Raw genomic sequence first — 13,947 nt, 5'->3', positions numbered from 1 at the left:
TGTACAGGGTTTCCGAGGCTGTAAATCTTTATGGGAGCAGAAAGCCTCATCTTTCTCCCATGGAACAGCTGGTAGTTTCAAACTGCTGACCGTGATGTTTGCAGCCCAATTTGTAACCACTACGCTACCAGAGCTCCTTAACTTTGTGGCTAGTCCTAGGTTTATTGCTACTGCCAGAAAATAAAATAGTAATGTGGCTTTTCAGTATTTTCAGATTATTCATAGAGAAGATCGTTCAACTCCAAGAAATGCTGTATTTTCAGTAAAATTTATTCATTTGCTTAATTAACAGGAAATAACTTATTTTATTTTATTTTTATGCTATGGATTATAAAAGTTTAGAGTTAAGATTTCAGTTTATATAGTCTGATTTATTACAATATTACTGGTGTGAAACTCCTAGTTTTTGAAAATAACATATTTTATATAATTTTCACAAATGATATGTGTAATAAGGTTATGCTATGATATTTTGTGGTTTACATTTATAGTAGTATATTTAACTGATGACCAGCATGACAATTAGCATCAGCTTGAGTTCTTAGGGTTGAGATAAGAATGTACATAAGTTTTAGGAGTCTCATCAAATGCTTAATGTGGTTTTATTTAAATTAATTTTACCCATGGTAGGTAGAGTTGAGGATGTTATTAAGTGGTATTTGCTTGTTTTGACCATCCAGATGGTTAATAAGCTTTAAAGAGCTATTATAAAGGATGTTTTTTTCAGTATTAGTTTATCTCATAAGCACATTTCAATTTTAAAGGGCATACTATCATAAAACAAATAGGTTATCTTTTATTTCTAAAGAAGTCTAGTGCTAGAGTGATTCGTTAGGGAATTAACTGGTAAAAAATAAACTTTTACAATAGTAGTTTTATGTTTCAAGGATGTAATTTGAATTGGAATACATTGAAATGCAAGTTTCTTTAAAAGATCTACTGTAATTCATCATTTGTTCTTCCTTTTTTTGTTTTCTGTTCACTATGAGTTGGAATCTCCATCATAGTATGTTTGGTAGTATTGTAAGGGAAAACTGACAATCAGAAGTTGTGTTATCAGAAACCACAGACAGACCCTACTTTCTAAATACCTTCCAGCAAGTTTTATCTTTGAATAGATGGATGGGTGTTCCTACTATCTTAAGCATACTTTGGTGAAGTTAAGGAAACAAACATTGTTGTACACATCTCCTCCCTTTGTTTTGCAAAGCCAAAGTAAACTTTGGGCTTATTATTTTATACAATTATTAACCAAAACTAGTAAGATACACTTAAAGCAAAAAATGTTTTAATCCCAGTTCTAGAGAAATAAAACTAAAGTTGTAGAATTCAGCTGATTTAATAATCTTTTAAATATATCAATTATATTCCATTAATACATATAGTTAGGCAGAAAGGTTGTTTGCTTTGTTTTTGTTTTTCTTTGGTATGTGTTTGTGTTTATGGGAGAATAGTGATTTTTTGTTTTTATATATGCTTTCAAGAAACAACCCATTGGACAGAGAATTATCTATATTCTACTATTCAGGTGTTAATGTTACTTTGTTACAGTAAAATCAATACTAGAAATCATACTCTTAAACTACAGCGAATTGTCTGTAGATAATCAAGAATGTGATTATCAGTAATGATTTTACTGTAATAAAGTTACATTGGTGGTTGTGTGCCATGGAGTCGGTTCCGACTCATAGTGACCGTGTACAGGGTTTCCTAGGCTGTAAATCTTTACAGGAGCAGAAAGCCTCATCTTTCTCCTGCGGAACAGCAGTAGTTTTGAATGTCTGATCTTGCGGTTTGCAGCCTGATTCGTAACCACTACGCTACCAGAATACCTGAATAATAGAAGCATGGAATAGTTATTAAAGTTAGAATGTTAAGTTCTTGGAGACAATAGAGGCTATATAGTGTATGGAGTTCTAGTGTGACATGCAGGATAATGCATTGAACTTCAAAGTCAGCTTGAACTACAAGGTTGGTGGTTCAAACCCTTCAGCCACTCCTTGGGAACCTTATTCAACAAGGTCGCTATAAGTTGGAACCAACTCCATGGCACTTAATAACAACAACACTATATGTAGTGGATAATCAGTAAATACTAAAACAATAAATTAATGTATCCATTTTACACATGAGGAAATTAAGGTCAGAGAGGTTAAATAAAAATTAAGGGGATAAAGCTAGCTAATAGTAATACAAGGAAGCTAGCAATACAAGCTAGCTAATAACAATACAAGGAAGCCATGTTAATGTTAGGACAATCAGATTTTATATTGTTAAGCACAACAAAATGTCTTATTATTTCACAAATCCTGATATGTAAAAACTAGTAGAAAGAGTTAGCAAAGCAGGTTATAGCGTACTCACTGAACCATGGTAGAGAAGTTCCCGCGTTGGCAAGCTGTGTACTGTCTTGGCAGGTAGTGTGCTGTCTTGGCAAGTAGTTGCATGGGCACTTCCTAAACGGTTTACAGAGCAATTGTTGTTGTCAAGTGCTGTCAAATTGATTCTGACCCATAACGACCCTGTATAGGGTTTCCAAGGAGTAGCTGGTGAGCTTGAACCACCGACCTTGCCGTTCAAATGGCTTTGCAGTCTGGCACATTAACCTACAGCGCCATACCAGGACTCCACTGAGCAATTAGTATCAATTGAAGTTTTCTCTTTCTGAGCCTGAATCTGTGACTACAATACAAAGTCAGAAGAGAGGCTTCACTGTGCTCAGAAAACCAAGATAAGGAACATATGAGTGAAGACCAAACCACCTGATATGATTTTAGTCAGCACTGTTGATTAAACCTGATTCCGGACTTAATTTTCACACAGAGAAAATGTTGTAAAGGTATAGATTTAGTGCTATAAAACAGGATTAAAGATTGTAATGTTTGCTAGTGTATATGCTTTGTGTGTGTATGTATTCATACGGATGTGTGTTTTTATGTATACATGTGCATATATACTGCTGTGTATGTTTATGTTTGCATTTGTGTGCGTGTATATATAACATAGCGGTGAAACTTGGACTGCTCCTGTACCGTCCTTGGTATGTTTGAGTTCATTGATGTGGCTACTGCATCAGTCCTACTCATTGAGGATATTCCTGGTCTTTACTGACCCTCTACTTTCCCAAACATGGTGTCCTTTTGTAATGATTGTTCTTTCCTGATGACAGATCAAAAATAAGCAAGCTGAAGTCTCCTCCTTGTTGCTACTAAAGAGCATTTTGCTTGTATTTCTTTTAAGGCTGAGTTTTATTTTATTTTATTTTATTTTTATTCCAGTTCTGAAGGGAGGACCCCTGGATGGTACTTACAGATTGATACAGTTCCACTTTCACTGGAGTTCATCTGATGAACAAGGTTCTGAACACTCAGTGGATAAAAGGAAATTTGCTTCAGAGGTAAGATAAGTTTTTTTTTTTTTTTCTTCCCATGGAAATTTCCTTAGAAATTGATATTTGGCCTTAATTTCAAAAGTAAACTTAATTTTGTACATTCAGTCCAAATTAAGTGACCCAAATCTTTGGATAAGAACCTCCACATTTGCTTCTTATGACCTTTATTTGAGATATTAAGTTAAGGACTATAAGACCTTTTTGTACTGTCTCCAAAGACACCATTTGCATTGAAAGTATAATTTTAAGATCCTGCTAATATAAATCTAAAATTAAATATGTACCTTCCCTCAAAAATAGGCATTAGCATCTATTTTTCTTAGAATTATAGATGAAATCATTTTTGCTAAGTTGTGGATAATTAAGGATTAAAATGAAGGACAAATTTATATTTAAAAACATACACATTTTCACTTTCTTTATCAACGTAGCAATGAAGAAAAAGTCATTGGATAAAATCTATGGTCTTTTATTATGCAAGTCATTTCTAGTTTATTTGTGATTGTTTTCCTCTCTGGCTTCAGCTTCACTTGGTCCATTGGAACACCAAATATGGGGATTTTGGAAAAGCTGTGCAACAACCTGATGGAGTGGCTGTTTTGGGCATTTTCCTGAAGGTTAGTTGATGGCCTAATTCTTCTTCTCCTGTTTCCAAGAGAGATTAATCATACAGAACATGTATAACAAACAGGATATTCTACAGATGAGCCTCAGAAATGCCTTTACTTTGAAGTATTTTCAGTCTCATTTTCCCCTCTGTATTTACTGGCAGCAGTGGAAAGACCAAAAGACAATTTGAGAGATATTTATTGGGAACTGTGTGGATGTGACTGTGAAGGATGTAAAGAGGTATCGTTAGGATAACTAGCAAGGTTTTCATTTCAACTGAATCCTGTTGATGCTGTTGTCTCGTGCCATCGAGTCAATTCTGACTTGTGGCAACCCTATGTGTTAGAATGGAACTGCTCCATAGGGTTTTCTTTCATGGTGTTGGGTGGGTTTGAACCACCAACCTTTCAGTAACCAGCTGAGTATAAATTGCCATCTGAGGACCTTCAACTTAATCCTAGAAAGGACAATTTTATGGTTTAAAAAAAAGAAAAATCCATTGCCCTTTAGTTGATTTGACTTCTGGCAACCTCATGTGTGTCAGATATAAAATTAAGGTCAAGTTTTGGAGAGGTGAAGACAGTAATTGTCTGGTTTGAGAGAATTTCAGACGATAGTGGGGCATACAGGTGGAACTGCTCTCTAACGGTGGTCAATGGAAGAAAGGTCTGGTTACATATTCATGGATACATATGTGGAAGGGAAGCTGCATAGATACCCATGAAACCATCCAAGGAAAGCATGGAGAGAAAATAAATTGACTGAGGATGCAACTTTTGAGAATCTCCAAAGTGTATTCTTGCCATTTGAGGTTGTTGTTGTTGTTGTTAAGTGCCGTCTAGTCGATTCCGACCCATAGCAACCCTGTACAGGGTTTCTGAGGGTGTAAATCTTTAGGGGAGCAGAAAGCCTCATCTTTCTTCCGCGGAACTGCTGGTAGTTTTGAACTGCTAAACTTGCGGCTTGCAGCCCAATTCGTAACCACTACGCTACCAGAGCTCTATTTGAGGTAGTGGGGGGAAAAAAAAGCTAGTGAAATGAATAAAAAAGGAATATAAGAGTAAAGAGAAATTCAGATGCTTGAAAACATAAGGACAACAAAAGGAAAGGGAATTTTTAAAAAGGAAGGTAGACCATAGTGTACAATCCCACAAGAAGTTGAAGATAAACTCCAAAAGAGTATTTGTTTGCATTATGACAGTTGGAGGTCAGTGGGCATTTTTGAAAGGGTGGAAGATTCAGTGAAAGTAGGAGTGTCTATGGCACTAATTTAATCACGCTAAGACTGATGGGTGGCATTTATAAATTGATGGGTTTTAGTTTGCTTTATGAAGAAATTTTATGATCGAGCCACTCAAAAACTGACATTATGGACCTACTGAATTATGGTATTTTATCTCGTGTGTTTTTCTACAGATAGGCAGTGCTAAACCAAGTCTTCAGAAAGTCATTGATGTACTGGATTCCGTTAAAACGAAGGTAAAGTTGAATTTTCTGACACTTCATTGATGTTGTTAAGTGCTATTGATTTGGTTCCGACTCATAGTGACCCTGTATAGGGTTGTCATGGAGCAGCTGATAGATTTGAACCAAAGACCTTGTGGTTCACAGTCCATTGCTGATCCTATTAGTGATCTTTTATTCATGCTCCATTCATTCTCAAAAATTATTTTGATCAAACTGAGTATTCTCTTTGGTATGTGATGTTGGATGAATAGTGTATAACAAAAGTCAATCCTGATATGAGCATGATTCTGAGACTTGTAGTTACTCTTGTTTCCCATCACTTGAACACCCAAAAGTAAAAGTCAGAGGATTTTATGGTGGTTGCAAGGAAGCTGAAATGGTCTCTGTTCAATTATTCTCTTGTTTCCATCGCACCCACTGTCACTGAGGCAATTTGAGCTCACAGTGACCCTTTATATAGTTTCCGAGGCCGCAAATCTTCATTTGAGCAGAAAGCCTCCTCCTTCTCCAATGGAGCCTCTGGTGGGCTTAAACTGTTGCTTCAGTTTAGCAGTCCAGTGCTTATCCTACACTATCACTAATTGTTATTGTTGTTTGGTGCCATCGAGTTGGTTCTGACTCCTAGTCACCTGTGCATAACATAATAAAGCACTGTCCAGTCCTGCACCATCCTCACAATACTGTAATGTGTGAGCCCTTTGTGGCTGCCACTGTGTCGATCCATCATACTAGGATTCTTCCTCTTTTTTTTGCTAGCCCTCCATTTTTACAAGCATTATATGCTTCTCCAGGACTGGCCCCTCCTGATTATATCTCCAAAGCATGAGAGATGAAGTCTTGCCGTCCTTGGTTCTAAGGAGCATTCTGGCTGTCCTTCCAAAACAGATTCGTTTGTTCTTCTGAGTGCATGATACTTTCGGTAGTCTTTGCCAGCACCCTAACTCAAATGCATGGATTCTTCTTCGGTCTTCCTTATTCATTATCCAACTTTCACACGCATATGAGACAAATGAAAATACCATAGCTTGGCTTAGGAGCACTGTGTAGTCCTAATCTGACATATTTGCTCTTGAACACTTTGAAGCGCCCCTTGGCCAATACATATTGAGTACTATATCCAAGTCAATTTACTAGTACAAGGAATACAAGGGTGTACAAGAAAAACAAAGCCCTACTTCATGGAATTTTATGTTTCATAACTTCTTAGAATTCATCCATCCTGTGCTAAATAAATCCTCTCTACAACATAATTCTACTGAAGTTATCGAGACTCAACTTAGAAGTTGCAGTCTCTTCCGTCACGGGGAATCCTTGCTTTGTAAGACTCATCCTCAAATTGAAGTAGCACCTTTTTTCCTAAAATATTCAGATTACTTCTAGCTTGACCCTCTTGTATTGTATATTGAATCATATACAGTAAACCAAGTCCTCCTTTCAGATGACCTTTGTTGTTGGATTCTGACTTGTAGTGACCCTATGTAGGATTTCTGAGGGACTGATGGTGGGTTTGAACTTTTGACCTTTCAGTTAGCAGTCCAGTGTTTATCCTATAACACATCAGAACTCCTCAGATGACCTTACTTTGTCCCTAATAGACCCTCCACCTTCGGCCTAATTATCTTAAGCTCCTTTAACTATTCTTAAATTACATATTTATCTGTGTTTGAAACAACCTCATTCCAAAGTAACTCATTCCTGTTTGCATCTATTGCTTCAAAGGGTAGTGTCCAGAGCTAAATGCAGTTCTTACTTCTGCTCTATAGAAGGACAATACTCTCACCATCAAAAATTCCACATTTCTGTTATTGCACCCTAAAATGACATCATGTTACTGGAGCAGTCTAACTTTAAATGCAGATATGATCAGTTTATGACTTTGTGGCAAATATAAGAGATTGTTTTAGAGGACAAGATGAGAAACAGACATGTGGAAAAAATAGATTTTCTTGCTCATATCTACCAGTCTGTATTTTCAAGTCAAATGTCTTGTTATTTTGACATTTTTTTTTTTCATTTTATCTGCTATCAAATATGGAAGCTCTCTTTTAAAAAGCTTAATAGCTGTCAGAGGAACATTGTTGTTGTTAAGTGCCGTCGAGTTGGTTCTGACTCATAGTGACCCTGTGTAGGTTTTCCAAGAAGCGGCTGGTGAGTTTGAACCACTATGCTGGCATATGCCTATTTATTTTTTCTAGTCTTCTTACTGTGGAGCTTCGGGTTAATGTATTGGACCACAAGGTCAGTTTGAACTGCAAGGTTGGTAATTCAAGCTCACCATCTGCTCCTTGGAAACCGTATACAGGGTCACTATGAGTCGGAATTGACTTTTGACTGGACTTAACAATAACAACTGCAAATCTCCTTCCTGCCTCCCTTGCACTCTGATCATGTGGCATTTTTAACTTGTGAATTTGTCTTTTTTCAGGGTAAAAGTGTCGATTTTAGTAACTTTGATCCTAGCAGCCTCCTTCCTGACAACTTAGACTACTGGACTTATCCAGGCTCACTGACCACCCCTCCACTCCTGGAATGTGTTACCTGGATTGTGTTAAAGGAACCCATCAGTATCAGCAATGAGCAGGTTGGTTTCTAATGAGCAGACTGTTGAGAGAGGAGGAACATTCAGTTCAGACAGAATAGGCTGACCTTTGGAATCAGACAGACCTGAGCTTTAATCCTCCTTCTGCTGTTCCTAAGTGGAAACTATTGCCTACAATAATGCCTGACATTTGCCTTAGTTATCTAGGGCTGCTGTAGCAGAAAGACCACAAGTGGATGGCTTTAACAAACTAATTTATTATCTCACTGTTTAGAAGGCTAAAAGTCCAAATTCAGGGTAGCAGTCATAGGCGAAGACTGTGTCTCTTTGTTGGCTTTAGAGGAAGTTCATTGCTATTAATTTTCCTGGGCCTAACAGTTTCTCAGCACAGGAAACCCAGATCTACTTCTGGCTTTTCTTTCTTGTTGGTAATGAGGTTCCTCAGATCTCTGCTCACTTTTTTATGCCTCAAAAGAGATTGACTCAAGATACTACCTAATCCTGTAGATTATATCCTGTTACATTAACACAACTGCCTCTAATCCTGCCTCATTAACATCATGTTGTTGTTGTTGTTAAGTGCCGTTGGTTGTTGGTTCCAACTCATAGTCACCCTGTACAGGGTTTCTGAGGAGCAGCTGGTGGGACTGAACCATGAATTTTGTGGTTCGCAGTTCAGTGATTATCCTACAGTGCTATACCAGGAGTCCCATAAACATCATAGAAGTTAGAAAATTACATCAGATCACAACATGGAGGATAATTGCACAATGCTGAGGATCATGGCCTAGACAATTGACACATAATTTGGGGAACACAATTCAATCCATCAAAACATTAAAGAATATTTGTTGTTATTAACCATGATGCCTCAGGCAGCTTGTTTAATCTGCCAAACCAAATAGCCATTGTGAGAATTAAATGAGAAAGGTGTCTGTCACCTAATAAATGCTGCTTTGTAATTTATGATGAAACGGAGACCCAGAAAATGAGATTTCATATTCCAGGTTATGCATTTCCGTCCCATGCCTGCTCACATCAGAACTCACTGTAGTTTTCCTTAATCATGTCAGCTTGCCTTTCTGAATCTTAACAAAGGTAACAGTCATCTCTTGGAGAAACAGTATCTAGCAAAACTCACTTTGGGTTGGTTTACAGGCTAAGACCAGAGACTCCTACATTTAACATATGCTGTGGTTTGTGATGTTGAAATGATTAATGCAGTTAAGTCACTGATGAGTGTGCACAGAAGTGCATATAAATGAATTTTTCTTAGACTATCTATCTGTGTCAGCCTACCATTGAAATGTAAAAAATGGACATTCCTTGGTAGGATCCATAGGTGCTTGAATCCTCGATAATTTAATGTGCTTAAAACTTACAAATAGAGCTAAAACATTTTAATAATGAATTTGGCATCATGGAAGTCTACAGCTGGCATGTGTAATAAGGTATCACATTGTCCAAATTGCTCATCTTTACAGATAAACTGTCTGAGGTACAGGAAATTTCCTATCAATTTATGAGTTCCAAAATATTTAAAATTTTTCTTTAAAGGAAATCTACTTCTAACTGAAAATTTACTTCAGTATTTCAAAGTGCACCAAAGAAAACTAGCATGCTTGATGGTATATGACTTTAAAATTAGCCTCATAGTCATAAACTATTTGAGCAGTTTTCTTGGAGTAGTAGCATAAGAAAAATTGTAATGCTACTTCTTGTAAAATTACGAATTTATAAAGTTGTGTTTGAGTTTCAATCTAAAACATGGAAATTATTTTTCCTGCCTTTATTGAGCACAAACCCTGTTTGAGATCCATAGCCTGGCACTGAGAGTTGTTATAATAAATAGATTTATTGTGTACCCCAGTACACACCCATAACATATACAAAGGGATTTCAAAAAGTTCATGGAAAATGGAATTAAAATATAATACAAAATTTCAAGAACTTTTTGAAGTACCCTTGTGTGTACATATAAAAAAGGGCAATCAAATTTACTCCATTAGTCATGCGCTCTGAGTTTGCTCTTTAAAAAGGAAAGTGGTGTTTAAACTAGATATATTAATTGTATCTATAGGCAAAAAGAAGAAGCCTGGTAGCATAGTGGGTTTTTGAGTTGGGCTGCTAACTATAAGGTCAGTAGTTTGAATCTACCAACCACTTCATGGAATAAAGATGAAGTTTTCTGCTCCCAGAGATTTAAAACTTCAGAACCCTATTCAGGGTTGCTATGAACAGCTGGAACCAGCTCAATGACACACAGTCACCACCACAGGCAAAATACCAACATTTGCATGTCATATAACAAGGAGTCAAAGGTGGGGAGGTTTTGATTCTTCCCTTGGCATTCTTCCCTTGCCTCACTCATCTGCAGCTTCGTCCTCAAAGTGGTTGAAAGCGAAGTTTGAGTATCACATGTGAATACAACCAAGCTCAGAGAGGGAAGGGATGAGCTCTTCTTGCATTGGCTCCCTAAGAGCTGGGAAACCTTTCCCAGAAGCAGACATTTCATCTCATTGGGTAGACTTGTTCCTTGACCACTTCTAAACTAGTCCCTGGCAAGGAAATGTGGTCACTGTTATCGATTGAAATGTGTTCCCCTATATTATGTACCATAAATCTTAACCTCTATGCCTATGATTATGATCCCATTTGTGAATGGGTTATCTTTCTTATGTTGATGATGCAGAATTAGTGTAGGATGTGTCTTGAGATATAAAAGAGATTAAACAAGAAGCCAGAAGCAGAAATGGGGTAAGAAAGGCACCAAGACACGTGTAGATTTCCAAGGAACCAGAAAGCAGAAACTGAAGAGATAAGGATTTTCCTCCAGCCCTAACAGAGCAAAAAAGCCTTTCTCTAGAATTGGCACCCACCCTGATTTCCAAACTTCTAGCCTCCTAAACACAATGGTTGCTAAAAACCTCCCATTTGTGATATTTCTGCTATAGACACACTAGATAACTAAGACAGTCATCATGGTCATTTATGATCTATACAGATTTACTCCCTGAAGATTAAGGGAAGTATGATGTCTGTTAAAGTATGGGGGTGGGGTGGGTGGATGGTAGTTAAGCAATAGAAAAGGGTCTGCTACATTTTACCAGTTTTATTCTCTATGTTCATGCTGTGTGTCTCTGATGTTTAAATAATGAGCCTTCTTTGTCAATGTGAAAATGCAATGCATTCGACAGTGTGAGGAGTAGAACTCAGCAGGCTAATTTGATTTTTTTTTAAAAAGTTTGATTTGATGGCATTTTACAGCAAATTCCTATGATTCTATTATAAAAAACTACCCCCAGATGCTATTAGAGATTTTCCTTGAATTGCATAACAGCAGTCATGTATGTTACCATAAGTAACCCATGTTGAAGTTGATTTTATGGAAATGATTAAGGGAATATGGCTGAATAACAGAGATCAGGTTGAAGTCTATTGATATATGGTGGTGGTGGTGGATGGTTTTGTGCTGTGGAGTCAGTTCCGACTCATAGGGTTTTTAAGGCTGCAAATCTTCGTGGAAACACAAAGCCTTATTTTCTCTCATGGAACATGTGGTAGTTTTGAACTGCTGACCCTGAGGTTAGCAATCCGACTTATAACCACTACACTACCAGATATATGTTATTGTTGTTGTTGTTAAGTGCCATCGAGTTGGTCCCAACCCATAGCGACCCTGTATAGGGTTTCCAAGGAGCAACTGGTGAGCTTGAACCACCGACTATGCGGCTCAAATGACTTTACAGTCCAGCGCATTAGTCCACAGTGCCATACCAGGACTCCTCTCACAAGCCACTCTCTTCATTTAAATCAAGTCTTGCACAGGAAAAGGAAAGTATCACTTTGGGAAAAAAAACAAACAAGCACAAAAACTTTGAGACAGTAGATGGGTTGAGAACTGCCCATGTCATAGATTTGGGGCAAGAAACTGAAATAGGCTAAAAGGGAACTTTTTAATCATTGGCAAGGTTCTGAAATGCCAGATTGGGCAAATTCATTCTTAGTTTCTGTATACTTAAGCAAAGATGCCAGCACGTCAGTCTGCCCCTGGAACTTGCAGATCCCGGAACATTTTATCTAGATGCTGTAATTTGACTACTCTGGAGAAGGAAACAAAACTTTAATTTGGATCTTGAATGACTATTATTTTGCATCTCAGAAGTATGATTTTACTGGCTTTTGATGTTTGATTTTTAAATTCAAAGAAGACAAGCTCCTTGAAAATTTCCCTCTATGGATACCAACAGTTTTATATATAAATCTTACTTGTAATATATACGTATGTATACGTCTATATGCTGCAAAGTCATTTGAACTGCAGGATTGGTGGTTCAAGTATACCAGTTGCACTTTGGAAAACCTATACAGGGTCACTATGGGTCAGAATTGACTCGACAGCACTTAACAACAACAACATATATAATGTGGAGTCCTGGTGTGGTACTGTAGGATAAGCATTGGACTGCTATCCACAAGGTGACTGGTTCAAATCTACCAGCTTCTCCTTGGAAAACTCTATATAGGGTCACGATGAGTCAGAACTGACTCTATGGCATTTCACAACAAGCAATATATAAAAGGATATGAAATTATTGTGTACATCTACACACACACACAAAAAAAAAATAAACAAAAAAACCCAGAGTGACTAGAAGCAAATACTGTTGAATGATGATGCACTGAGGGGACTGTAATCATTGTAGTGAAACGAAATACAATAGGATGAGTATAAAACTGATATTCTCCCACGTAAACTATCGCTCAGTTCACAATAAAAACTTAAAAAAAATTAATAAGTATATGCAATTATACAACTATTGAGAATCTAGTTGAATTTTGGTCACTGACATGGCACAATGAATAGTAGAGAATGTATTTCAAGATCTAACACAAGCATGTAAGTGAATATTAATGTGAGACTTACATTTTTAAAACATTTTGTCTCTTAGGTGTTGAAATTTCGTAGTCTTAACTGCAACGGGGAGGGCGAACCTGAAGAACAAATGTTGCAAAACTGCCGTCCACATCAGCCCCTGAAAAATAGGCAAATCAGAGCTTCCTTCAAATAAGATGTCCTAGAACTAACTGGTGTTCAAATACTGACTCTTTAGATGTTTTCCGTTAGCTAAGCAGACCCCACAGCCAGTGTCCAGATAATGAATCTTTGGCTGATTCCCTTTTTCTGAGCACAAATCAACCTTGCTGATTTTGATCCTGACTGCTTTGGTTTTCGAGACCCTTCATCTCTCACCTGACTGACTAATAAAATGTGAAGAGCTAGACCAGTTGTCATGCTTGACGAAATTGCTGTGATTGGTGCTTTGTTTAACAATAGTAGTTTTTCTGTAGCAGAGAATATATACAAAGGATAGGAAAAAAATAGTTTGCTTTGTTCACAGCACATAGGGTGAAGAGTATTTGCAGTTCACAAAAATGTTATTTTATAAGCCTAGAAAAAAGCCTAATTGTTTAGAGAAAATTATTATCATGAGGCAAGTTGAGCTATGTAAGGTAATTCAGGGAAAATAGTCATGGTTGTATGTAATGTAAATTAGATGAAATATATATTCATGATTCCAAGATGGTATATTTAAAAAAAAAAAAAAACTTTGAAAATTCTTATACGTTTATAACAATGTTATCTTAAATATGATTTATGTTGTAATTTAGAGACTTTGGAATTACCAATATGTAAATGAAGTATTATCTATAAGCATTGTTTTAATTAGAGTTGTGATACAGAGTATATTCCCATTCAAATAATATATAACTTGATAAATATTGTATTTTAGATAAATTCTCTAATAAAAAAATCAGAATTCTATTTTGTGATATTTTATTGTATCCTGGACAAGTGTATCATTTGGATGAGGCACATGCCTACTTTTGTCACTCATATGCCTCATAATTGAAGGAGTCTTCGTAAAAGGAAAAACTC

General features: G+C 36.8%; 1 protein-coding gene across 1 annotated transcript in view; it reads left to right on the top strand.

Moving 5' to 3' along the window:
• Positions 1–13,078, top strand: part of CA2 (carbonic anhydrase II) — a 21,438-nt gene extending 8,360 nt beyond the window's left edge. Inside the window, exons 3-7 of the mRNA XM_006859237.1 lie at positions 3,279–3,397; positions 3,916–4,008; positions 5,417–5,479; positions 7,893–8,048; positions 12,959–13,078. Coding sequence (XP_006859299.1) covers positions 3,279–3,397; positions 3,916–4,008; positions 5,417–5,479; positions 7,893–8,048; positions 12,959–13,078 — 551 coding nt within the window. The remainder of the gene's footprint in view (positions 1–3,278; positions 3,398–3,915; positions 4,009–5,416; positions 5,480–7,892; positions 8,049–12,958) is intronic.
• The last annotated feature ends 869 nt before the right edge of the window (positions 13,079–13,947 follow it).

This window comes from Chrysochloris asiatica, unplaced genomic scaffold (assembly GCF_000296735.1).
Source record: "Chrysochloris asiatica unplaced genomic scaffold, ChrAsi1.0 scaffold00031, whole genome shotgun sequence".
Lineage (NCBI taxonomy): Eukaryota > Metazoa > Chordata > Mammalia > Afrosoricida > Chrysochloridae > Chrysochloris > Chrysochloris asiatica.
The sequence above is the reverse complement of the archived record's forward strand: the minus strand, read 5'-3'. Positions and strand labels throughout refer to the sequence as shown.